This window comes from Eschrichtius robustus, chromosome 15, assembly GCF_028021215.1.
Source record: "Eschrichtius robustus isolate mEscRob2 chromosome 15, mEscRob2.pri, whole genome shotgun sequence".
NCBI classification, from domain to species: domain Eukaryota; kingdom Metazoa; phylum Chordata; class Mammalia; order Artiodactyla; family Eschrichtiidae; genus Eschrichtius; species Eschrichtius robustus.
The window spans coordinates 80,940,699-80,965,442 of NC_090838.1; the positions used below are offsets into that span (position 1 = coordinate 80,940,699).

Genomic DNA, 24,744 nt, shown 5'->3' on the forward strand with positions numbered 1-24,744 from the left:
CTATAATGTTAGTTGTGAGGTTTCTGTACATGCCCACTTCAGGTTGAGGAAGTTCCCTTCTTTTCCAAATTTGTTGAGTATTTTTATCACGAAGAAGTACAAGGAAATTTAAGATTTATTCAAGTTGCACCCTACCATTCCCTTAAACCAAAATTGGTGTGAGTTAGGAGTTAGTGCTAAAATCTGCCTTCTCTACTCCTATTCTAGGTAGCAGCACTTCCTGGAGAAAAACCACACACCTGAAATAGTTGCCACAGTAGATTTGTGCCTCACATAAGCCAGGCCTATATCCTATATCCAGTCTGTTGGTATTACCTCCCAAATTTATCTTGAGTCCAACCACTTCCCTCCATTCTCAGTGTCCCTCTGCTAGTCCTACTAGGACTATTGCAACAGCCTCCTACCTGATTAACTTCTAAATCCACTCTTCTCTTCCCACCACCCCAAGAGTAGATTCTTCACCCTACGACCAGTCTAATCTTCAAAAATTCCCAACTCTGGGGACTTCCCTGGTGGCACAGTGGTTGAGAATCCGCCTGCCAATGCAGGGGACACGGGTTTGAGCGCTGGTCTGGGAGTATCCCACATGCCGCGAAGCAACTAGCCCTTGCGCCACAACTACTGAGCCTGCGCTCTAGAGCCCACGAGCCACAACTACCGAAACCCACGTGCTCTAGGGCCCACCTGCCGCGACTACTGAGCCCGCATGCCACAACTACTGAAGCCCGCGTGCCAAGAGCCCATGCTCCACAACAAGAGAAGCCACCGCAATGAGAAGCCCGCGCACCGCGACGAAGAGTAGCCCCTGCTCGCTACAACTAGAGAAAGCCCGCAGCAACGAAGACCCAATGCAGCCAAAAAAAATAATAATTCCCAACTCTATCTTTCCCCTACTTAAACAGCTTTAATGGCTTCTCGTTAATGTTAAGATAAAATATAAAACCCTGGACATAGCCCACAAACTCTGTATGATTTGGACCCTTATTTTCTCTCCTGCCTAATAATATGGACACAAGGTCAGGCTTAATAATTTGCCATTCCCCTACCTACATGCACAGACACAAGCGCACACAAACGCACACACGAGTGTACCAAGCCAATATCCTTTTTTTTTTTTTTTTCCTTTTTTTAAAATTGAAATATGGTTCATGGACAATATTGTTAGTTTCAGGTATACTACATAGTGATTTGACATTTGCATACATTACAAAATACACCACGATAAGTCTAGTAACCATTTGTCCTAAGCCAAATCCTTTAATGTTAGTCAAGTATTTATTTAGGGGAGGTGGAGAGAATTTTAGAAACATTCATTTACCAGTTCACTTCCTTAAGCCAGAGTCACAGTTCTGAACTAATTTGTAAAAGATTTCTCACTTCTCTTTGATTCTTATTCTCTCCTTAGTAATGAGGGTGTGTGTGAGAGATTCTCTTACAACAGAGAAACATTGAGAAGCATATCAAAGGGGTTTTTTTTAGATTATTTTAATTTTATTATTTTTACTTTTGGCCGCGCCCCTTGGCTTGTGGGATCTTAGTTCCCCAACCAGGGATTGAACCCCAGCCACTGCAGTGAAAGCGCCGAGTCCTAACCACTGGACTAAAAGGTTTTAAAGTAGCAAAACAAAGTACTTGTTCCTGAAAACTATATTTACATTATATACTAGTCCTTAAAATTCTTCAGAAATTCACCTGACTAGAACTGCATGCCACATAACCCAAATATTGTACTCAGACTGCAGAAGAGTGTTATATCTCCTGGCAGCTGTAATCCTTTTTGGTAGGATTACATTTCAACCTGTGTTAATGGGAACCTAGATCATTTAATACTTAATCTGGCTGGAGGCTCTGCTCCAGTCTCATCCCCCGCCATTTTCTTTTTTCTTTTTATAAATTAATTTATTATTTATTTACTTTTGGCTGTTTTGGGTCTTCGTTGCTGCACGCGGGCTTTCTCTAGTTGCAGCGAGTGGGGGCTACTCTTCGTTGCAGGGCACGGGCTTCTCACTGCGGTGGCTTCTCTTGTTGTGGAGCATGGGCTGTAGGCGCGCAGGCTTCAGTAGTTGCGGAACGCGGGCTCAGTAGTTGTGGCTCACGGGCTGTAAAGCACAGCCTCAGTAGTTGTGGCACACGGGCTTAGTTGCTCCGCGGCATGTGGGATCATCTTGGACCAGGGCTCGAACCCGCGTCCGCTGCATTGGCAGGTGGATTCTTAACCACTGTGCCACCAGGGAAGATCCCTTTCTTTAAATTTTTATTGGGTATAATTGAAATTGATTTACAATATTGTGCCAGTTTCAGGTGTACAGCAAAGTGAATCTGCCATACAAATACATATAAAGGATGGACTTTTTAGAAAAGATCTTTGGCGACCTCGGAGGGCACAGTTTCCGTGGGGTCAGGAGAGAGGGGAGCAGGGTTGCAAAGGCTCCCGCTACAAAGGTGATGGGGTGGGTTTCTGTTTCCAGATTTCCACACATTTGTGTACGGCAGGGAAAGAACCACGAGAGAAGGAGAAGGTAGAACTGTAGGCAGAAGATGGGGCGAAGAGGCGCTGGGCCACAGCGATGTCACTCCCGTGGGATCGTCCGCGGGCCAGGGAGCTCCTGCTCTGCCTATAGTGTCTCATAAGTACGAGGGCAAAGAAGAAAAGGGGGAGTAACGGTCTGTAGCGGCTGCTATGTAGCAAAGAAACCAGAAAAAGGTGGATACGCCTTCCACAGGGGACAATACAGCGCCGACAGCAAGAAAAGAAATCACATCGCGGAGAGAACAGCTGAACCACACACAGCCGGATCTTTCCCCAAGCCCCGCCCCTCGCCCGGGTATGGCTGCGGGAGACGCACGCAGGAAGGGGTGGGGCATGAGCGCTGAGCCCGCGCGCTGATCTCGCGAGAGCAGTAGAGGGCGGAAGCGCAGTCTGTGCAGGATGAGGTTTCGGGTTGTGTTCGTCTTGCTGAGCGTCGCAGCGGCGGGTAAGACCATCCACCCCCCACCACTCCTCGACCCGCCTCCACTAATCCCACTCTCGCCCCCAGGCCCACCATACTCACCGTGGCCGGTCGCCACCTGACCTCACTTCTTCCCTGCCCGACCCTCGCCACCTCTCCGCTCGCCATCACCCCCTTCCCCTGTTTGCCCGTTGCAACGTTCTGAGGATTCCTTTCTCCCCGCCTGCCTCTCTTCAGCCAGACGGTTTCTCTATTTCAGGCTCCGGGCAGTTCCCTTCTAAGCTAGTCACCCCAACACACGCTCCGGTGACAGGTCCGGCTTCTACAAGAGCCTCCAAGCAGCTCATCTTGACCTCGCAGCCTGAGCAAGAACACAGTGACAGACCCTCTCTGAGTCAGAGTACCACGAAAGCCGTCCCTGGCAGTTCGGAACCCGAGCGGCACACCGTGAAAGCCGTCACTGGCAATTCGGAATCCGAGCTGCACCACAAGAATGACGGCCTTGGCAATTCCTCCAGAGACCCGTCCACCAAGTCGGTCTCCAGCCCATCTTCTGATAACAAGGAGCCAACCAATCCTGATTTAAACACACGAGCTGACAAAGCTCTGCAGGCTTCCAGAACTGAATCTGGGGAAAAAGGATTGCTAGAGTCTGACCCCTCTTCTACCCAGCAGGAGGGAGAAGGTAAGTCTTTAGAACCACCTGAAGATGAGGAGCCCAAGGAGACTGAAGAAGGGGATACAGAGCCTGAAGAGGGTGCACCACCCAAAGACGAGAAAGAAATGCCTGGCCCCGCCTCCAGTGAGAACCGTGAAAGCACAGTTTTGAATTCCTGGAGTAGGGAGAAGGATGACCTTTATAAGGATAATCTTGGAAGTTCCAGTGCAGAGAGCAGCCACTTCTTTGCATATCTGGTGACAGCAGCCATTCTCGTTGCTGTCCTCTATATTGCCTACCACAATAAGCGGAAGGTAAGTCAAGAGTTGCTTTAAGAGGAGGGATGGGATTTCCTCCACCCTGAAAGCTTGGTGTGTGGGTATCCATCACTCATCTGCCTGTAAGCACTAGGAATTTAAAAACAAACTTCATTTTTTTCTGAGACCCTGCTAGGGTCCTTTATTCTTCTTTTAGAAATCATGTATTTTCATGTCTGTTTCCTCTGAATGCCTTCTGCTGTTGCGTCAGGTGCCAAGTTTAGGAGGTTATTATGCTCTGACCCAAATTAGGGTCTCCTCCCGTAATCTTGGAATTTACAATCCATCACAGCCTGAGAGGACCTGGGTATGTGACAGTCTGTAAGTAGTTAGAGCCCTTATCTTCCTGTTTCCCCTCTCAAAAAGACAGTGCTTCCTGTCTTATTATTTCTAGCTTCCTTTCCCAAGCTTTTGTTTTCCATGTGCAGTGGCAGAAAGAATGGTTACATAGTCTTCAGCACCAACAGCAGAGAGCCCAGGGACTATATTCTGCAGTCAGTTGAGTTTCTGATTAGACGAAAGGCCAGAAATTGCATGGATACACTCATCTTTTACTTCAGCAGGGTTTGTCGTGTTGCTTAGTAACCACTCTAAGGACAAAATGATTGCATTCCTTTTTTCTTTTTTAACTGAAGTGTAGTTGATTTACAATGTCGTGTTAGTTTCAGGTGTACAGCAAAGTGATTCAGTTATATGTATATATATTCATTTTCAGATTCTTTTCCCAAAATGATTTCATTTCTTACTGAGCCCTAAGAATTTAGTAGTTTCTGTAGGCTGGTTAAAATTGAAGGATTCAATTCATGATAGCCATAAGGCCTAGGGCTGTAAGAAATGAGGGAAGACATTTAGTAAAAGTGGTATATTCCTGGGAATTCCCTGGCAGTCCAGTGCTTAAGGCTCCGCACTTTCACTGCAGGGGGCACAGGTTTGATCCCTGGTCAGGGAACTAAGATCCTGCATGCCTCACAACACAGCCACACACACACAAAAAAAGTGGTACATTCCTTATTCTACATCCAAGTGCTCCTCATGGAGAGTAACCTTAGGTATGAAATGAGAGTGGTAAGGTTAAGATGAAGCGAAGTGTGGGGTGAAAGAGTACATTTGCAGATAAGATAATTATCTTATCTGCAAATTAATTATTGCTTAATATTAAAATAAAAGGAGGGCAGATGACTCAGCCTGGAGGAGGCTAAGTTGGGGAGGAGTTGGTGGTTCTTTTCACCAAGTGCTCTTGAGTAAATCATATAGACCACCACAAGCTAGAGCCCAGAAGAGCCCTCCTGCATCTGTCATTTCCTGTTTAGCAGTATAAAGGATTCTGATGTAACTAGGCCCTGTCCTCCTTAACAATTGTTAATAGGGCCTTTTTGTGGATGTCCTGCTCTTTTTACTGTCAGGGTCATTAATAAATGGGCCACCAGGTGATTACCTCTGATTTCAGAGACTGAAATATGTCTTTAGAGAGTCACTTGTTCATCGCTGTCTTGTTCCTTTCCCCAGATAATTGCTTTCGTCCTGGAAGGAAAAAGATCCAAAGTTACACGGCGGCCAAAGGCCAGTGACTACCAGCGTTTGGACCAAAAGGTAAGGAAGGAAGGAGGGATATGCAGTCTCAGATGGGCCCAGCAGTGGGCTTGTGTTTGGCATGGCGGCAGCAGCAGCTGATTCTGGGGGTGCTGTTGCCATTGCCCCGCCCTTTTCAGACCACAACATAGAGACATCCACATGAACATGTCTGCAACGTTCGAGCTAGAAGAGATTCTCAAGGCCTCTGCAACAGCTTCTTCCTTCAACAGATGAGGAAGCTCAGGCCCAGAAACATTATGATTTTTTCCCCTAAGTTCCCACTACAAGTTCCTGGCAAAATCAAGACCTGAGGGCAACTCCCTTGGCTCCCGGCCTGTACTTTTCACACTCCATCAGCACTTCACAAATTTTCATAGGCATATGAGTCACCCTAGGAATTGTGATAAAAAAAAGAGCAAACTCTGTATGGGGTGAGCCTATGCTTCTTCATTTCTAGGGAGTTTCCAGGTGACACCACAGGCTGCTGGAACCACACTCCGGGTAGTAAAGCACTAGACTACATGCCCTGAAAGCAAACAAATCCAGAAATGTAGGATCTGGGAGCTTCCAGCTCCCTAGATCAGCCCTGCAAATAGACTTCCTGAGTACGGCCAGCCCAGGCCTCTGCCAGAAAGCAAAGCCCTCCTTCCCCCCCAGAGGCAGCCTGCCTGCATGGGGACACGCTGCCTTGCTGCCAGCATGCGCCCTCCCTCCCTCTGTGCAGCCACAGCCAGGACATTGGTAAAGAGTAGTTGGTGCCCGACTTCCCACAGGGAACACAGTCCGCATACCAGTTACAAAATAAGCCACACAGCTCAGAATCCCTTTGTTAGCTAGCCCAGTAGGTCAGCTGCACAATGTAACTCTGGCCTAGAACCTTCCCAGATAATTGACTTTAAGGATTTCTTTTCCCCTTTGTTATAAGTTTTTTCTGATTAAAAAAAATTGTGCATGTAAACAATTCAAAACAATACAGGATGGTGCAAAGTAGACGCCAAGATTCCCATATGCCCTCCACCAAGTATGTATCTTTCTAGTGTATGTTTTATTTCAAACTGACTTTTAAAATAATCTTATGTGCTTTTGTTTTATCAGTTGAAGTTTGTATGGTGGAGGGTCAGTTTGTCTTAATTTTGAATTTTTCTCCTGAATTGCAACTCCTATAAGATCTTCCCCCCACCTCCCACCCCAAAATCATAGCAGTGAGGTATATTCCTCTGGAAAAAGATGAATGTTACCAATAGATTGTGTTGCTCTTGTTTCAGATTTGATTTTTCTGTTCTTGAGAACCTTGTCCTCCCTGCTGATTTGTTTCTAAATCAAGAAAAATGAAGAGAAAACTACTGTGACCTAAGAGACACACCCCCTCCTCTAGGGTTTGGTGGCAAGTTGGGGCTGGCAGAGGCAGAGGGGATTGCTTTGGTTTTTGCACCTGCACTTTGGCGAACTTGTCCTCCTGTGTTCCCGTTATTTATGCTGGTGTCTTCCAGCCTGTCCCCCTCTGAGTGTGAGTAGGGAAGCACGTGGGCGCGCCCCGCTGTGACCAAAGGGAGATCTCAGCCCCGGGCAGATGACTGCTGCTGACTGCCCTCCCTCGGGTCTTGGCCCTGTCGTAAAGTTAGCCCTTGAAAACAGCATTGCACTCGCCTCTACTTACCTTCGTGGACCTAGGAGAAAACTACAGGTTGTGGTCCGTTTCTACCAAGGCCTCTCCCTTTGGGGAGATGTGCCCTACAAAAGATGTAGAAGGTGGTGAATGCTGATAGACAGAGGGCTCCTTTGAACACGATTCTCTTCAAAGGCTTCAGCAGCAAACCAAAACAGCGGCTGAAAAACATGCTTTATTGCCTGCGAGTCCAACCTGCCTAGTGCAAGCTCTTCACGTTCTTCTGACATTTTCATATTATTTAAGACAAAGTGAAGCCACTTCCATTTAGTTGTACTGAGCAGAAAACTGAACTTGGGGGTTCTGGGAGGAAAGCTGTAAAGCCACTGTGCCCATCACAGAGGTTTTAAAAATCACAGTTATGATTATTGAAACATTGTGTTCATCCCTACTCACCATCATTACAGAAACTTTTTGAAGCAGGGTGAGTTCATGCTTTGGGCAAGAAAGCAAGGACTGTTTGGTTTGGGTCTAAAAATTTCGAAGGACTTTTATGAAACAGGTTTCCCACAAACTCTATTTTGCCTTTGTTGCCTAAAATAGACATATTTACAAACTGACTATACTCCCTCCTTTACTAAATCTAGTTAATGGTCCTCTTATCTGATATAAAACGCCAATGCTAATTAGTAAAAATTCTCCTTCTGTCCCATGTCAGGGGTTATTAAAATTTAAGAAACTCAGGGGACTTCCCTGGTGGTCCAGTGGTTAAGACTCCACGCTCCCAATGCAGGAGGCCTGGGTTCGATCCCTGGTCGGGGAACTAGATCCCGCATGCTGCAACTAAGACCCAGTGCAGCCAAATAAATAAATAAATATTTTAAAAAAAAAAAAAGAAAGAAACTCAGAGAGTTCCCCTGAGGTAACTGAGGGTAGTGTTGTGTATCAGATTATTGTTTTATTTAAATCTGTCCTAGTTGTGCTACCCTATTATCAAGAGCCTAAAGAGAGTTGTTTCTGGGAAAAAAACCCAAAAAAACAAAACAAAAAAAACCTGAAAGAGAATAGCTGATCTCAGGGAAATGCAAAGAATGTGGGAAGTGAGAGGAATAGGATGAATTCTAGGCTATCGAAGAAGTCTGGCGGAAGAAGGGGCCATCCTGTTTGTCATGGTATCTTCCACCTCGCTTAAAACAGCCGGTGACTTTTGAGTTGAAATTTTCATTCTCTGCAGGTAACATCTGTAGAGGTAAGGAATGAGGACTCTTCTTGGCATTATCCCCTCAGACATGGTTATTTTATTCCCTTTTCTGTCTCCCCTTTCCCTGCCTTTCTTCCTCCCCTCTAATGTTTTCTCTTTCTTCCTGTCTCCACTAGCCCCTTTCCTTCCATCTTCGTGCATGCCCAAATTCCCCTGCTCCCATCCATCCTATTTGTGGTCCATTCTGCTGTTCAGCTTCTCCAAAAAGTGTTGCTTCCATTCCCTTGCCATTCATCTTCCTCATAACCTTTACAAAGTCACTTCGGTCCTTGTCTTCCTGCTAATAATATTTTCCCAGAGGTTCAGATCACCAGATCCAGTGGCTTGTTCTCAAAGCTTAGTCTTGTCCCTGATAGAATTGGACACTTAGACCGTCCAAATCGAACTTCCCCTCTTTTGGTCTCTATCCTGGCTTCTGAGAACTCCTTTGTCTTATCCTGTGCTGGTGGAGGAGAAGGCCCTCAAAGACAGGTCTTTGTCTTTGTCTTTTCCTTTGTCTCCTTAGAAACTCATCCATTCTTTATCCTCTGAGTGAGTGACTCCCAAGTTTTCATCCGTGGCCTAGTTCCCAAAGAACCCAGTCCTGCCGTGTGCTGGATATTTCAGCTTGGTCATCCAGTTGTCACTGAAACGGAGTTTCTCTCTTCTGCCCATTAAGCTGCCCCTCTCAACTGCCCAGTCTCTTTATTCATCTCAACTTCAAACTGCAGACTTGTGCCGTTTTTATGTCTTGTCACGAAAAGTCCTATCCATTTTTAGAAAACCATCTCCAACTACAGTCTTCCCATTTTCCTTGTTTCCCTGCCCCACACCGCCACCCATTCCACTTCTCTCCTAGATTTTTTTTTTTTTCCCAAGAGCCACCTTAATTGGTCTGCTGTCCGTGATCTTTCCAGAGTGCTTGCCGTGATCTGAAGCATCTGTCTCGTGGCCTCGAGAATCAAGTTCGTGGACCCTGGCGTTCAGGACTCCGCAGGCTGGCACTGTCCTGCCTGTCTTCCCCTGCATCCGCGCTGGGCCAAAGGTCCCTCTTGTCGGGCCCATCCAGGCCTCTGTGCCGTTTCGTCCTTGCTGCGTCTTCCAGGCCCTGGCTTCTGGTGGCTGTTTTTCAGTTAGGGCGCGTCCCCCCACCTTATCTTCTTTCCCTTGCCTCCCCAAAACCTGTTTCTTCAGGGCCCAGCTCACGTTTGCCCATGCACCTTCCTGACTCCCCCGGCCCGCATGATTGACTCTTTCCATTTTACTGTAACAGCTCCTGATAATGCCACTCACACATTTTGGAACTTGAGCAAAACAGGGCAGCCGGTATCTGCCATCTCTGTCTGGTCTCCCCAAGAAAATGAAGCTCCTTCCAGGAGCACCCAGGGCACCATCTGCATAACACGGGACAGTCCCCGGGGACTTGGGTTCAGTTTCTTCTTGCAAAGGAGACATGTTCTTTGTTCAGGACATGTGGCTGTGACTTAACTGAGGTCTCTCACACGGCTCTTTCTGGCTACTGCTTGCTGCCCCTCATTGATGGATATTGCTAGTAAGGAGGAGAGCAGAAAGAAAGGTTGGTTTCAGGCACCAAGAGGGTTGGCACCAAGTGGACACATAAGTATTGTTGTAGAGTCCGCATAGCTTCACTTTTTGAGCCTCTGAGAAGTATAGTTTCTTGTGTGAAAGAGTACAATAGAATTTAAGTTTCACTTTAGAAATTGCACTGAAAGAAATCTCCCACAACAAAGGGAAAGTTGTTTTCTGGGTAGTTGTCTTTTTGAAGATAGACTCTTTGAAGCATGTTTTCCTAGAGATTGTGCAGATGAGGGTGAGCTGGTGGGGGAGGGGAGGATCTCTCCAGCTGGTGGGGGCGTGGGGGGGCGGGCATGAGAGGTGCCCTATCCAGACGGCTCTGTGCTTCCTTTCCTGGCCCCAGCTTTTGGTCGCAGGGTGGTTTCTATTTGCAGGAATCTGTGCTTCAGGATTATTTGAAGAGTCCACCTCTGGACTCGGGGGGAGTGGAAGGCTAGTCTACCTAGAAAGGCTAAGATAACTCAGAAAGAACTGACAACTAGCTATGTACACACTGACATTTCTTTTCACATAATGGCTTTCAATGAAACTTTTGGTGACAGAACTCTAAACCTCTAAAATTCCCGATAATGATTCTCATTTTCTTCTCCCATTTCATGTCATTTAATTCAAAAGCCTGCCCCTCATTTTTGCAGGGTAACTTGTTATGTAATGCTGCACGTGTGATGAAAGCTAGCACGCTTTGCACATGTTCTGAATCATTTGAACAGGGAAGAGAGTATGCCGTACACCAGACCCTGTACTTCTGCCAGCTGTTTTCTAAAAACTCTTGCTGGGACAGTTGCGTTTGGCATTGCCTTGCTTAAGAAAGAATCCTGGGAAGAGATTCTCAAGTTTAATTGAACTGTACATCCAGAACCAAGGCTGAATCTCACCTCAGTTTCTTAAGTCATGTGTGAATTTCCTAAATATCCCAATCTAGAAACTCCTCTGTAAAGGCATTGGGTCTGAGCTGTATAGTGTTTCAAGCTGCCAACAAAGTCAGCTTCCTTACACTTGTCGATATTCCTTTAATTCAGAAGTCTAACATGTTCAATAAATGGTTGATTGTTGAAATTGTTTCCCTTCTTTTTTTGTTTACCCAATTAGCAGGATACTACTGTTTTGCAGTGTTTTGTATTTCCACCTTGTAACTTAACGATAATCACTTAATTTTATTTCTTTAAAGCTTATTTGGGGACTTCCCTGGTGGTCCAGTGGCTAAGGCTCCGCGCTCCCAATGCAGGGGGCCTGGGTTCGATCCCTGGTTAGGGAGCTAGATCCCACATGCCGCAACTGAAGTTCCCACGTGCCACAACTAAAAAGATCCAGCATGCTGCAACTAAAGATCCCACATGCCACAACAAAGATCCCACACGAGGCAATGAAGATCCTGCATGCTGCAACTAAGACCCGGCACAGCCAAATAAATAAAAAAATAAAAAAAAGCAAGCCTATTTGGTCTAATGACAAGTATTTTTCCATATATAATGTTTTACCTAGCTTTTATGAATGCCGTCACCACGTAGTTTTGTATCTGCACAGAAACCAAAATAAATTTCAAATGTTAAAGCGCTAAAATCATTAAATTAAATTTTCTCCTTTTTTTTAAAAAGCATAGTCGATATACAACATTATATTAGTTTCAGGTATACAACATAGTGATTCGACATTTGTATACATTACAAATTGATCACAGTAAGTCTAGTAACCATCTGTCACCATACAAAGTTATTTCAGTATTATTGATTATATTGTACCTCTTAATCCCCCTCTTAATAAATTTAATAGTACTGTATTGAAATTGATTAAAATAAGGCCTAACGTAAGTGGAAGGTCATTTTTTTTTTAACCTTTAGCCTTCACTCACCTTCCCACCCGATCCCCATGTAAGTACCAATACACTGGAAACGCATTCCCAGGCTTTGCGCACGTTCTGTAATTTTCCATGTTCTGATTGACTGACTGCCAACCTCGCTCCTCCTCCTCACAAGGCAGCCCTTGTCCTAGGTTGGGAGTAGCTGGGCTTCTTGTCATAATACACTCGTTACCTCTCGGCTTGTCCTTTGCTGTACCCTTGGCTCGAAAGCTCTCTCCACCTGCATCAACCCCAGTGAAGTTGTCTTTCCAGGCCTCTGCCCTGACTGCGAGCGCCCGTCTCGCTGTGTATTTTAGGAAGCTAAGTCTTGAGGCTCAGGCCCTGAGGTCTGGGAGGGTATCTTGGTGCTGGCATGGTGAAAACCCAATTTAACCCCGATCATAAGGAAGACGAGCCTAGGCCCTGGCTGCATGCGCACTGGATGTTCTGTAACATACACCTCGCTAACTAATGCGTCCTGTCAGCTCCCTGCCCCCACGTCCACATGGACCCTATCACAGGCGTTTCCCCACCCGCTGAAAGCCAGTGGAACGAGAAAAATGGGATCTGGAGCCTCTGAACCTATGGAACTACAACCCAAACCATGCTCATCAGGCACCCTCTCTCCACTGCGTAGAACTCCCGCGGAGAGGCACTAAGGGGGAATGGGAGGAGACGCCTCGGGCCCATGGGACCACCCTGCTTCAGCCGACCAAGACTCTCAAGGGTTCTAGCCACCTGACAAAAGAATATTTGGTTTGATGGCTCAGAGTTAGGAGGTGTGGGTGTGGGATGCAGAGCGCTGCTTGATGAACCATTAAAGTCACCCAAGTCAGTAGCCCACGCTGGGCCTTTCGTAGAGACAGCATGTTGTAAAAGGTATGGAAGATCACCACCTGCCTGGCTGGAAGAGCTTCAGTTTAAGAACCACCATCTAGGCACCTCCCTGATGGTCCAGTGGTTAAGACTGCACTCCCATTGCAGACGGCAGGACTTCAATCCCTGGTCGGGGTAAGATCCCACGTGCCATGCAGCACAGCCAAAAAAAAAAAAAACAGGCACCATCTATGCTACACTTGTGTGTCGGACCTCTTATGCAGAAATCAAAAACGAGTGCTTTACGTGATCGAGGAGCTAATGCAGAAAGACATGGGTAAGTCAGGGGCTGTGCCAGAGCACTGGCCAAATTTCCTCTGACTCATCCCTGACCAAACTAATTCTTCTTCTTCTGTGCCTGGACCCTTGCGCCAAGCTTCTGAAGGTCTGAGTACAGGTTCCGCTTCAGGATGGCGCTGCTGCACAGCAGGGCCCCTTGCAGGGCTCCCATCAACCCACAGGTGAAGACATCCTGGCCTAGGAGACAAAAGCAGAGGCCCGTGGGCATCGCTGCCCCCCCCCCCAAGTGGGGGACAGGGGTGGACAAGGGCCCCTGGGCCAGGGCCACCCAGAGATGGCTTCAGACCAGGACCAGGGTCCACAGCTGCCGAGGCAGCCCAGCTCAGGCTGTGGGAGGCTGCAGGGGGCAGCAGAATCTGAGGACAAGCATGGAGGACTCTGGGTGACAGGGAAGCCCAGGGTCTCAGGTCCTGGCAAAATGCGGCAGTCAGTGTACCTGTCAGGTAGAGGTTGGGGATGGGGCTCTGGGCCCTCATGGAGGCCATCGCACCAGGATGCAGGCGGCCCAGGTCATGGTCAGCCCCGTAGCAGGCCCCCCGGGGAGCTGCCAGGTAGAACTGACTGGTCAACGGGGACCCTCCAGTCACACTGTCCACCTGAGGAGGCAACAGAGGCAGCTGAAGAGTGGGAGTGGGACCTTGTGAGACCCTCACCTCCTTGCCTGCCCCTGCACGAGCTGCCAGCCGGCACGGGCTCCCTATCCCTTCCTGGAGCTCAGTCAGCCCGGGCCTCGTTCCCCTGCCCGAAAGAAAGGGTAGAGATGCACCAGCCACAGGAATCTGCCCTCCTACCTTCCCCTCCAGCTGTGGGAACAGCTTCAGGATGACCGACAGAGCGGCTTCAACAAAGGAGCTCTTGAGGGTCTCGTAGCTGCTGCTCCGCTTTCCCCGGGGCTCGTCCCGCCACTCCTCGAACCACTCATAGGAGGTGGGCACCAGCACGACCCCTGTGGAGCGGCCTGGGGACACAGGGCCGGGTCACTACTGCTGCCCCTCCCCCGCCCAAGGCCCCGCCCCAGAACCTCAAGCCCCACCTGAAAACCTGTCCTCCCACGTCGGGTCCTTGGCCGACGGGAAAGCAACGAAGAGAACGGGCATGTGCTCTACAGCCTTGTCCGCAGGCAGAGAGAGGTAGCGCTCCATTCTGGGGGAGGAGAGGGGCTGTCGGTCCCGGCCTTGTTCCCCGCAGCCACCAGCACCACCCCGAGGGCAGGGCACCCCCTGGACCCCTGAAGGGAGGAAGCCAAGGCACAGCCTAGGTAGGGAGAAGCCCTTCGGGAGCAGATTCTTGCCCATTTCCTCCCATCCTGCATCCTGCTGCTTCTCCCCCAGCATCAGGGGAGGACACCCTCCCCACACACGCACACCCACGCCTTACGCCGTGTCCATGTCTGTGTCAAAATAAATGTAGTAGTTGGTAGACGGCAGCCCTAGGTCCTTCTTGGAGCCTCGGAGGCAGATGAAGACAGAGAACATGCTCAAGCCGGGCCGCACCATCCCCAGCTGCCGCTTCACACCTGCAGACAGGCGGCAGGGCCGCGTGAACAAGGCCACCAACTGCTGCCCCTGCCCTGGGAACCTGCGGACGCCCGCTCACCTCATCTGCAGCCTCAGACGTTTGGACAACTCGACCTGGCAGGGGCCTGCTCTTCGGTCTCCTGCCTGTGAAGGCCACGGCCTCAGACTTCTGCTCTGAGCGCCTTGAGGAGCAGTGAGTGACGCCCGGCTCTCTGAGCCGCTCACTGCCTCCCATCGTCCCCTCAATGTCTCAGTTAGGAGCGGATGATGGGGCTCTGCACTACAAAGACCACGGCTAGGAACAGTATTTGGTTGTAAGCCTTGGCTTCGGTATTAAGTTGAATACAAACCATCTAATGACTGAATATGCATAATTCCTCCTGTGCTGAACAGTCAGCACAAGGCCTTAAGATGGTAAGTGATGCAGATGAACAGATGCGAAATGGCATCACTGGCACTTGGCATTTCAGGGTTCATCTGGGGAGGAGGGAAGAATAGCACTGAGGAGGAAGGCAGCAGTCACCGTGGGAGCCTTTGGATGTCCCCTGGACCGAAGCCACTGGGCATTCCCACCTCTCAACAGCTGAGCCCAGACCAGTTTTCTTGAAATTGCTTCCACAGAGTCTTATCCTTTGTTCCCATTCCCAGGACCACTTCCAGCCCCTGCCTGAGGGATAAGTCGCCACTGGCTGCTCTGCTTAATTCATGTAACAAATATTTGTTGAGGACCTGAAATGCGCTGGATCTTCTGCGAGGCCTTGGGGACACTGCAAGGAATCGGATGTGATGCCTGTCCCCGGTCCACTTTCCTGAAGAAGCTGGCTCTCCTATTAGAGGCTGCAAAGACCTGAGTGCTACGGGTAGGGTGACCATAAAACTTATCATCCAGAACAGGCCACTTCTGAGAGTGAAGGGGGCGTTGTAACAATTACAGCAGGACAACGGGCATGAGACTTCCAGACACCCAGCCGCCCAGCTGTGGGAGCGCCGAGGGGGGCAGGGGATGTGGTGAGGAGTAGTAATTGCCCTGGAAAATCAGAAGCACCTTCTCCCCTGGGTCCCAGCATCGTTGGGGAACCACAGCTGCGGGCACCCCCTTTCCAGGTGGGGCAGGGTGGGCTCGGAGAGAACCAGGGGCCCAGGAGTGATGCCCCCAGGTCTTCAGAAGCCCCTTAGCACAGCCATTACCTCCACCCAGCCCCTTCTGTCCGTTTCCCCAGCTAGAAGGAAGGGGTCCAGGAGCCACCCACCTGGCAGAAAAATAGAACCTTGGGTCTCAAATCAGGCACACAACGATGAGACCAAGCCCTGCTTCTCCACACCAGCCTTAGCTCCCCTACTGATTTTGTCAAACTAGTCTTCCCTACTCAAAACACCTCTCCAAACTACCCCCAGTGACCTCCTCAAAGCTCAGCCCTGGAATTTAAGAAAGGCGCTCCTATTCACAAAGGCTCCCTCTGCCTGACCACCCCACCTCCACCCTCGACCCCAACTAGCACTGCCTGTCCCCAAGGCCACCAGATATCCCGTTCCCATCTCTGAGAGGGAGACAGAACTGTGAGAATCTCTACTCCCAAACAGCTGGAAACGAAGGAATCCCAGCACCTGGGGTCTCTGAGTTAAGCGTCACTGCTGCCACTGTCTGAAATGCTCTCAAACTGGGATTCATCCAGCTGCCACTCGAGAGAGGCAGCTGGTCCTTCAGGCAGGTAGGGGCTGGCACATGAGACTGTCTTCAGGGCTGAGACACGTAAGAGCAGTGGAAGCTGCTTCCGCCAGTGAAGGGAGGCAAGCTCAGCAGCTAAGTCTGTGGCATGGCTGCCTGGAGAGAAGGCGGGCCTGGGGGAACACTGGGCCCGTCAGGGGACAGTGTCAGGGTTCAGAGGTCCTGGGAGAGAGGGAGGCACGAAGTACCAAAGGCCACTGGGCAGTCTCTGCCCCACCCCACTCAGCTCACCCGGCCTGAGAGAGGGGAGGCCCCTGCTGGCAGCAGATGCCGGCCGAGGCCCAGCTAAGCGAGGCAAAGGGCTGAGGAGGCCAGTTCCCGGGAGCACATGGCCTGTACCTCAGAGACAGTCATGACGGCCACTCACCCTCTCCCCCACCAGGAAATCCAAGGCCTCACTTCTCTACTGAACCCGCCTCCCTGGGCCCGCTCTCCGGGGCGGAGCGCTCTTTCCACTGCTCTCTGGGCTCCTCCCCGGGCACCAGTGAAGTCCACCCCAAACTCATCGTGAGCGGCTCCCTACTCCCCACCTCCCACCCCAGCCAGAGGCCTTTACGCAGACGCCTCTCCCTCCCTCCTGGATCGCTGGTCCCCTCCCAGCCAGCGGCCTCCTCCCCTCAATCACATCGGGAGCTGCCAGCTACATTTCCAAATGGTGACGTCCCAGCTAACCTTGGCTCAGCCACTCTGTTCCTTGTGGGCCGACCTGCTCTCCTGCCCCTTCGAGTGAGGCCTTCTCTCTGGAAGCCCCATGCTTCCCAGCCCAGAGGGGGCCAGGAGCCCAGGCTTAGGAGTCAGACACACCAGCCTTCTCCTCTCAGCTCGGCCACCTCCAGCTGGGTGGCCTTGGGCAGTTATTCACCTGTGTGCCTCTGTTTCCCCAGCCATCAACACTAGGATGACGAGCTCTCTACCCAGTGGCTGAGTATAAAAGGCAAGGACAAAAACAGGCTTTTATTTCTGGACACGGCCTATCAGTGGAGACGACTAGACTGAGGCTTATTTTGAGTTCAGGGCTCAAGCAGCAGAGGATACTCCTGCGGCCTCAGCACCAATACAGAGCTGCTTCCTAAAGAGGCAGGAAAATAAGGCCCACAACAATATTATCAAGACCTTCCTTCTTCTCCACGCCAGCCTTAGCTTCCCTTACCAACAATGTCAGATCAGGCTTCCCCACTCAAAATAAGTGAGAAATTAAGGAAGGAAGCAGGATTCATATGGCAAACTCAGTGAAAATCCAAGAAACGTTCCTTGAGGACTCAACCCACCATCACTGACTATCAGAGAGATGATCTAAGATCTAGGGAAACTGGAAATGGGCAACTAGGACTGGAGACTTGAAAGAGGAAAGGGAAACATGGTTGAGGTGATAAGGGGAAAGGGAGTAAATATGCCAAGAATGAAATGAGAGATAAGGACCAAAGGGTCTTTGGGGAGGATGTGATACAAAGGAAGTTGATCCCACCCCCTAAACAGAGGCCTGCTGGGAACGGATGTTAGAAACCGGTGTGCTCACCTTCTCTGCCTATGGAGGGTCAAAGGGCAGCGCCAACGCTGGGGGAAGAACCAGCCAGGCTGAGCCAGCTGGTTGCAGAGGGCAGGCCTGGGGCACTTGGAGGACAGTGACGCAGCCCAGTAGTTTACCTGGCAGACAGCGGGCCTTCTCTGGCAACAAGTACTCATAGGTATTGAATAATCCTGCGTTGGAGATCACGATGGGGCAATAGATGTTCACCAGCTCCTGACCCTCCTTCACAGTGACACCTGCAGGCACAAGAGCTTGGCTGAGGTTCTGTAAGCTCCAGGAGGATGAGAAAGGTCCCTATTCCCCACCCCCCAGATCTCTCCCACATTGACCTCGAGCGGGCAGGCCCCAGGCCAAACTGCAAAGTAAGGGAACCATCCTGAAGCACTGCCCTCTTGGCTCACGGTCCCTGCACTACCTCTCTCCCCACCCTGCGTGGGCGCTCTTCTCTTGAGCAACCCACCAACCTTCACACGAACCCCGAAAGAGCCCATGGGCTGAAGGCCTTCACTGGAATCCTAGACCCTTCTCCACAGCTGCCAGAGTTCCCGTTCCAACATGCTCTTTTTAAAATCCTCCAATGACACCTAACCTCTACTTAAACTCTGAGGTCTTGTCTTAGCCTTCCCTGATGTGGTCCCTTTCGTGCGTCCGGCCTCATCTCTGGCCATTCGCACTAAACTGTTAGGCAGGACTGTATGAAACAGCTGATAGTCAACCATTTTTCTAACCTATAAATGTGGCAGTCTCTTATGATTCCACCTAATATTTTCAGATGCCTAAAAATATTCAGCTCCTTCATACCTCTGTGCCTCTGCACATTCTGTTCCCCCTGCCTGGAATAACCACCCCTCCCCTCTGGCTAGCTTCCTCTCACCCTTCATGACCTCCCTCTGAGGCCTTCCCTGTTCCACCACCCTCTGTGTCACCTCCATCCTTGGTGCCTGCCTCTATGTGGCACTTTAATTATATTGCAGTCATCTTCCCTGTGAGACTGGAAACTTCTTGAGTTAGAGATTAGGATTTACTTATCTTTTATCACCTAGCACGTGAAAAACACAAATAAATGTATCTGCAACTGAATTTAATTGAACTGATAAACCCACCTTGGTTCACAGACCCCCTGACGGCTGGAAGGAGAACTTGCTCATGAATATGAGAGAAAGTCTCACACGTCGGACAGCCACCCCTCTCTCACCACCGGGAACTTCCCAGTCTCTTCTACGCATATGTCCTTGGAGACCGCTGACGGCCTTTTCTCCCTTGATTTTTGCGTGCCCTGGGCTACCCACTCACCACCTCCTCCTTGAAAGACTCCTCTGGTGAATTTACTGTCACACCAGCTCTATTTTCCCCAGGCCTCTCTCTGCCCCCTTAGCTGATGCTTCTGAAGCACCCGCAGCCTGGATGGCCTGTTCTGTGTACCAGAGTCCTTCCTTGCATAGAGCCTCTCCTCACAGAGTTCATCCACGGTGGGATTTTGACTTTCTGTGCAGGTGACAGCAAACACCTGAGCCGGGGTAGAGTCTGGGTCCCACTCTGCCATTTACAGATTGAAGGCAGGGCATCCTGCCGGCCTCCACACCACCCTACAAGCACCCAGGTTACGTACTCACTCCATCAGTCACTGAACAAACACTTACTGGGCTCTATTATGTGCTAAAGTCTATAGACATAAAGATTAAAAAGACACAGCCCCTACACTCAGGAGGTCCTAGATTACCAGATAACTATTTTTATCTATTGAATAAATGATGAAATACTGTTCTCTGGGAACCATGCCACCCTTTATCCTTCCCGCATCCTTTTTGCTTCCAGGCCAATCGCTATCCCCGGGCAGCCCCAGCTTGGGGCAGATTCCAGCCTTCAACCCCCAACTTGGAGGTCAGTTCTTCTACACCTTCTGCCCTCAGTGCTTTCTTTGCTCTGCACCCAGAGACCCCAGGTCTCTCCCACCCCGGCCAGGGACTGTGAAGACACTGCAGGGCTCTTACCGCAGGCTTTCCCAGCTGAGTCCAGCAAGATGCTCTGCACAGGGGCCCTCGTCAAGACAGCACCCCCGGCCCGCTGAATCACAGGGATGGTGTGGAAAGCGATTTCACTGGAACCCCCTCGGGGATAAAAGGCCCCTTTTATGTAGTGGTCAACCAGCAGAGCATGCATGGCAAAGGTGGTGTGGCTGGCGGTCACACCTACAGAAGGAAGGAAAGGGTGATGAGGCAGGAGGGGCAGCGGCACCTTCGTTCAGAAAGGAACACGGGTTCCCATCAGAAAACACGCAGCCTTTGGGAATTCCCTGGCGGTCCAGTGGGTTAGGACTCGGTGCTTTCACTGCCAGGGGCCCGGGTTCAATCCCTGGTTGGGGAACTAAGATCCCGCAAGCCGTGAGGCATGGCCAAAAAAAAAAAAAAAAGAAAACACGCAGCCTGAGTCTATGCATCCCAGGATCCAAGTGATCCCCAGGGCTCAGGGCAGCCAGAGGGCCTGTTTCCATCCAAATGTGGGGAACGGGGAACCTTACGGGTCTTGGGGCCAGTGGGAATGTCCTCCCTGCAAACTGCCATGCTGCCAGGGAGGACAGTGTTGGTTGGAAAGGAAAGTCATCCAGGGCGTGGGTGAAGGGAATTTTTATCAGCGTGTCCAGCAGGGAGGTGGACAGACATCTCCTCCATAAGCTCCAGAGGGCCTGGGGTGTGTGCTGTTCCATTTCAGTCAGCCAAGCAGGCTCAGGAAGAAAGACTGAGAGCCAGGAGCTGCCTGGGGCCCAAGGCCAGTACCCACCATAAGTGGGGAAGATGTAGCTGAGCACGGCCTGGAGCTCCGGGGAGGCTGGCAGCTCCCGCAGGACCTCGGCCAGGCTCTGGGTGGATGCATGGAGGAACGGAGAGAAACGGGTGAGCAGCCCATACTTGTTGAGGGCCTGAACCATGGGCAGCGGGAGGATCTTCAACAAGATGGCATGAATGACTCCTCTGGATACCACCTGGGGAAGGGAACGAGCAGGGAGGAACAGGTCTCATCTCCTGACTCACCTCTCCAACAGCCTGCATAGCCCGAGGGCCCAGCAACACTTAGCCCTGGCTGAACTTGGCTGAATTTGGATTTTAAAACTCTGTACTTGGGACTTCCCTGGTGGCAAAGTGGTTAAGAATCCACCTGCCAATGCAGGGGACGCGGGTTCGATCCCTGGTCCGGGAAGATCCCACATGCCACGGAGCAACTAAGCCCGGGCGCCACAACTACTGAGCCCGCATGCCACAACTACTGAAGCCCACTTGCGTAGAGCCCGTGCTCCGCAATGAGAGAAGCCACTGCAATGAGAAGCCCGCACACCGCAATGAGTAGCCCCAACTCGCCGCAACTAGAGAAAGCCCGTGCACAGCAATGAAGACCCAAAGCAGCCAAATATAAAAAAGTAAATAAATTTATAAACAAAAAAACAAAAAACTCCGTACTCTGTGAATTTTTCCCATTCTACCCTCAAGTGAGTCCTTTTTTGCTTCTCAGTTTCCGGCCCAAATTCCTTTTGAATAATCCCAATCAGATGAAGTGAAAAAGAGTGGTGATATGACCACAGGGAGGCCAGCGTGGTCAGGGAGGAGAGCCGAGCGCCCCCCAGAGGCCAGAGTGAGAGTGGCAGCTGCGGAGCCTAGGCTCCAGAGACGGAGGGCCCACCGGGGCACAGAGGCCAACTCCGGTGGAGGCTGAGTTCCAGACAGACAGGCCTGTTCCTCCTTCCTGCCTCCCTTACCCGTCACTCCGCTAATGAGGAAGGTCAGCCTTCCTGGGAATAAGCAGGGGGTCCTCAGCATGTCCGTGTTACCTTAACCAGCCTTATATACTTGTCGATGGCAGCTTCCTCCTGGGGAAACTTCTCCTTGAGGCCCTGTATGTAGGCTTTCTCCCCACTGTACATGGGAAACTCCTTTCGGCCATTGGGCCCTTCTAGTACCATGATGTCAAAGGGAGAGGCCGTGGGAGCCCAGTCCAACTGCCCCTCAGTGATCTGGTCCAAGATAAAACGGCCAAAGCTGCCCTCCTGCATGCGCCCGATATAATGGATTCCTGTTGGGAGACAGAAAAACAAAGTGTCATAGGGATATGGGGATTGAGCCCTGGAAAAGCTCCAACAAGGAAGCAAGGTGAAAGAGGTTGTCCTGCAGGGCTGAGTCTGTGCCCAGAGGGGGTACACACCCTTTCTGTAGAGGGGAGTTGCAGCAGAAACCACCAAATCCCTGCCCAGTTCAGCTGCCAGCGGGTACAGCTGTCAGACAAGGAAAGCAGTGCCCAGGGAGAAGACGGGGTCTCCAAAATCACAGAAATGCCCAGGATCGTCCCACCATGGCTGCTCCAAACCTCCTGCTCCCAGCCCTTTTCCACAGAAGCCTTACCCGTGTCAAATTCAAGGCCATGCTGTCCAAAGGTATGACAACAGCCTCCCGCCTTGGTATGTTGTTCCAGCACCAGAACTCGCTTGCCAGCTTTGGTCAGGATTGCAGCTGCCGCCAGGCCCCCAAAGCCACTGCCTATCACCACCACATCCAGCTTCTCTGGCACTCGGCTGGCTGAGAAAGCTGCAGCAGATGGAGGAGATGGAGGTGGGGGCTTCTCGGGGGGGCAGTGAAAGGGCAGTGATGTGGAAACCAACGCAGAATTCTCTAGCTTGTACAACGCCAGAAAACTCTAGAGCAGTTTGGCAAGGAGCTCCTGACTAAAATGTCCCAAACGTTTTACCTGGGAAATATTCAGGACCAGCCAGGCGGGTTAAACAAAGTGATTTGGTTTGATCTGAACAGATTTAAGCAAAGCCACTATGTAGCTGGGGATTTTTCCTACTTGCAAAGAAAGTAAAAAATCCACAAACTATCATAGGAACAGAACAATGCTGACAGCAGTACAGGCTGAGAAACCTAAGTGCAGACAGAGAGCGAGCTAGGGAAGAAAGAAAACAAGGAGGAGGGGGACGGGGGCCAGTGCAGGCTGCTGGCTCATGGACCGGTCCATTCACAAGCAGGTTATCTTTGGAAAATGCAGGGTCTGCAGCTAGCAGTGGAGCAGCCCAGCCGGATGATGGTTCTTCAACATCCTGATGCAGAGGCAGGACAGAGCTGCTCTGAGAAATCATGGAGGTGGGGTTGAGGAGGAAGCACCTAAACAAGACAAAACTGGACAGCCTGTGGTGCTGTATGGGCACTTCCTACACAAGATTTGTTCTTTCAAGATCACTCCTAAAGGGACTTCCCTGGTGGCGCAAGGGTTAAGAATCCACCTGCCAATGCAGGGAACACGGGTTCAACCCCTGGTCCGGGAAGATCCCACACACTGCGGAGCAACCAAGCCTGTGCACCACAAGCACTGAGCCTGCGCTCTAGAGCCCACAAGCCACAACTACTGAGCCCACAAGCCACAACTACCGAGCCCACGTGCCACAACTACTGAAGCCCGCACACCTAGAGGCTGTGCTCCACAAGAGAAGCCACCACAATGAGAAGCCCACGCACCACAACGAAGACCTAACACAACCATAAATAAATAAATAAATTTATTTATTTTTTTTAAAAAAAGATCACTCCTGAAGAACTGAGATTTGGAATTTTTCAAGCTGCTAGAGAACTCAGTAAACTTTCAACTTTTCAAACGTTTTTAGAAAGACCTATAGTGAAAAATATATTTCATATTCACATCCCAGAACATATGTTAGTATATAATATAAATACCTGATACAGAAGTTTCACAATACTTGCCAGAACCATGTATTATGCACTCTGATATTTTCCATTCTACTGCCATTTAAAATGTTAGTTGCAACCCATTAAATTGATTTCATGACCCACTAAGAGATCACAACCTGGTTTGAAACACAGTTAAACTAGTCATCTCATTTTTAGACCAGTCCAGATAAATGGAGTGACTTGCTAATGGTTTCACAGCAAATTAGTGACAGAGTCCAATTAAAACTCTGATCTCAGAAGTTCAAACTAATAGGCCTTCCACTTAGAACAATACTGTCTCCAACTGTGTAGCAAGCCTTGTTGCACAGAATACTAAAATTTACAAGTGAACAGGTGAGAGAGATCTCGGATATCAACAGGTTATTCTTTTTACAGGTTATTCTTTTTTTTTTTTTCTTTTTTTCTTTTTTAAGCAGCAGAACTCTTTCTTTAAACCTTAAAAGAAACTCACAAATACTTTTTAAAGATGACAGTGCAGGTCAATGGAAGAGCAGCTCTGAGCCTGAGGCATCCTGTTGAGCCTCGTTTCAACCACAAGAGATGGGAGCAGGCATAACCAGTCAAATCACTTGATGGGCCAAATGCAATCTCCTATAAAGGTTTCTGTGCAGCTCTCCCAAGTCCCTGAACCCATGGGGAAGATAAGTGAAAACGTTAAGGTCTTAAAGCAAAGTAGGGGAAAAGTCTCCTCTTGTTTATCCGGTTAGCCACCGCTATACTAAGTGGCAGGGCCTGAGCGTGGCTATGCCAAAAACTTGGCTCGCCGAGGACGATGCCCGCGCCCGTGTGGCCACGATTCCCCGGGCCTGCGGGGACCAAGGCTCTCGCCAGTGGCGGACTCTAAAGCGGGTGCCTCCACGTGCAAAGAAGCCCTCCCATCGCTCTGCATCTGGGGAACGCTAACCCGCGAGGATGCCCGGGCGCAGCCTCGGACCCCGGGGTCCCTCCCGCTCACCTTGCTTGAGAACCTTCTTCCTGGCCTCCTTGTCGGTCACCAGGGGCGCGGGTGGCCGCTTGACATCCTCGGAGAAGGGGTTCGGGGAGCTGCCGGAGAACAACCCCTTGCAAACTTTGCCGAGGACGGCCAGCAGCAGCGCAGCCAGCGGCAGCAGCAACAGCCACATCGCGCTGGCGTCGGAACCCGTCCGCTCCGACTGCGCCCGGGCTCTGCGGCCGCGGCTCTGCCCAGTTAGTTTATCCTCGCACCCGGAAGGCAGAACCAACTTTGGCCACTGCTCAGCCAGGCCCTTTTTGGCCAGAAGCCAAGTCTCCGGCGGAGATTGACCCTCGC

At 50.4% G+C, this 24,744-nt stretch overlaps 2 protein-coding genes across 5 annotated transcripts; one reads left to right on the plus strand and one right to left on the minus strand.

Annotated features, from left to right (window-relative positions):
- The first annotated feature begins 2,908 nt into the window (after positions 1-2,908).
- TGOLN2 (trans-golgi network protein 2) lies at positions 2,909-11,491 on the plus strand. 2 transcript variants are annotated; one of them, XM_068564605.1, is made up of 4 exons: positions 2,909-2,975; positions 3,211-3,923; positions 5,433-5,516; positions 6,764-10,996. In XM_068564605.1, the coding sequence occupies exons 1-4, from the start codon at positions 2,930-2,932 to the stop codon at positions 6,767-6,769; spliced, it is 849 nt and encodes a 282-aa protein (XP_068420706.1). In that variant the 5' UTR covers positions 2,909-2,929; the 3' UTR covers positions 6,770-10,996. The 2 variants fall into 2 exon arrangements, with proteins under 2 accessions (XP_068420706.1, XP_068420707.1); XM_068564606.1 differs by lacking the exon at positions 6,764-10,996 and adding an exon at positions 11,109-11,491 and having other exon boundaries at positions 2,918-2,975.
- A 7-nt stretch (positions 11,492-11,498) lies between these two features.
- Positions 11,499-24,686, minus strand: RETSAT (retinol saturase). 3 transcript variants are annotated; one of them, XM_068564602.1, is made up of 11 exons: positions 24,409-24,686; positions 22,113-22,295; positions 21,545-21,786; positions 20,503-20,704; positions 19,716-19,913; positions 17,841-17,960; positions 14,331-14,469; positions 13,987-14,096; positions 13,745-13,911; positions 13,390-13,549; positions 11,500-13,130 (listed from the first exon to the last, which is right to left on the minus strand). In XM_068564602.1, the coding sequence occupies exons 1-11, from the start codon at positions 24,575-24,577 to the stop codon at positions 12,991-12,993; spliced, it is 1,830 nt and encodes a 609-aa protein (XP_068420703.1). In that variant the 5' UTR covers positions 24,578-24,686; the 3' UTR covers positions 11,500-12,990. The 3 variants fall into 3 exon arrangements, with proteins under 3 accessions (XP_068420705.1, XP_068420703.1, XP_068420704.1); XM_068564604.1 differs by lacking the exon at positions 13,390-13,549 and having other exon boundaries at positions 11,499-13,130; XM_068564603.1 differs by lacking the exon at positions 22,113-22,295.
- Positions 24,687-24,744: the final 58 nt, after the last annotated feature.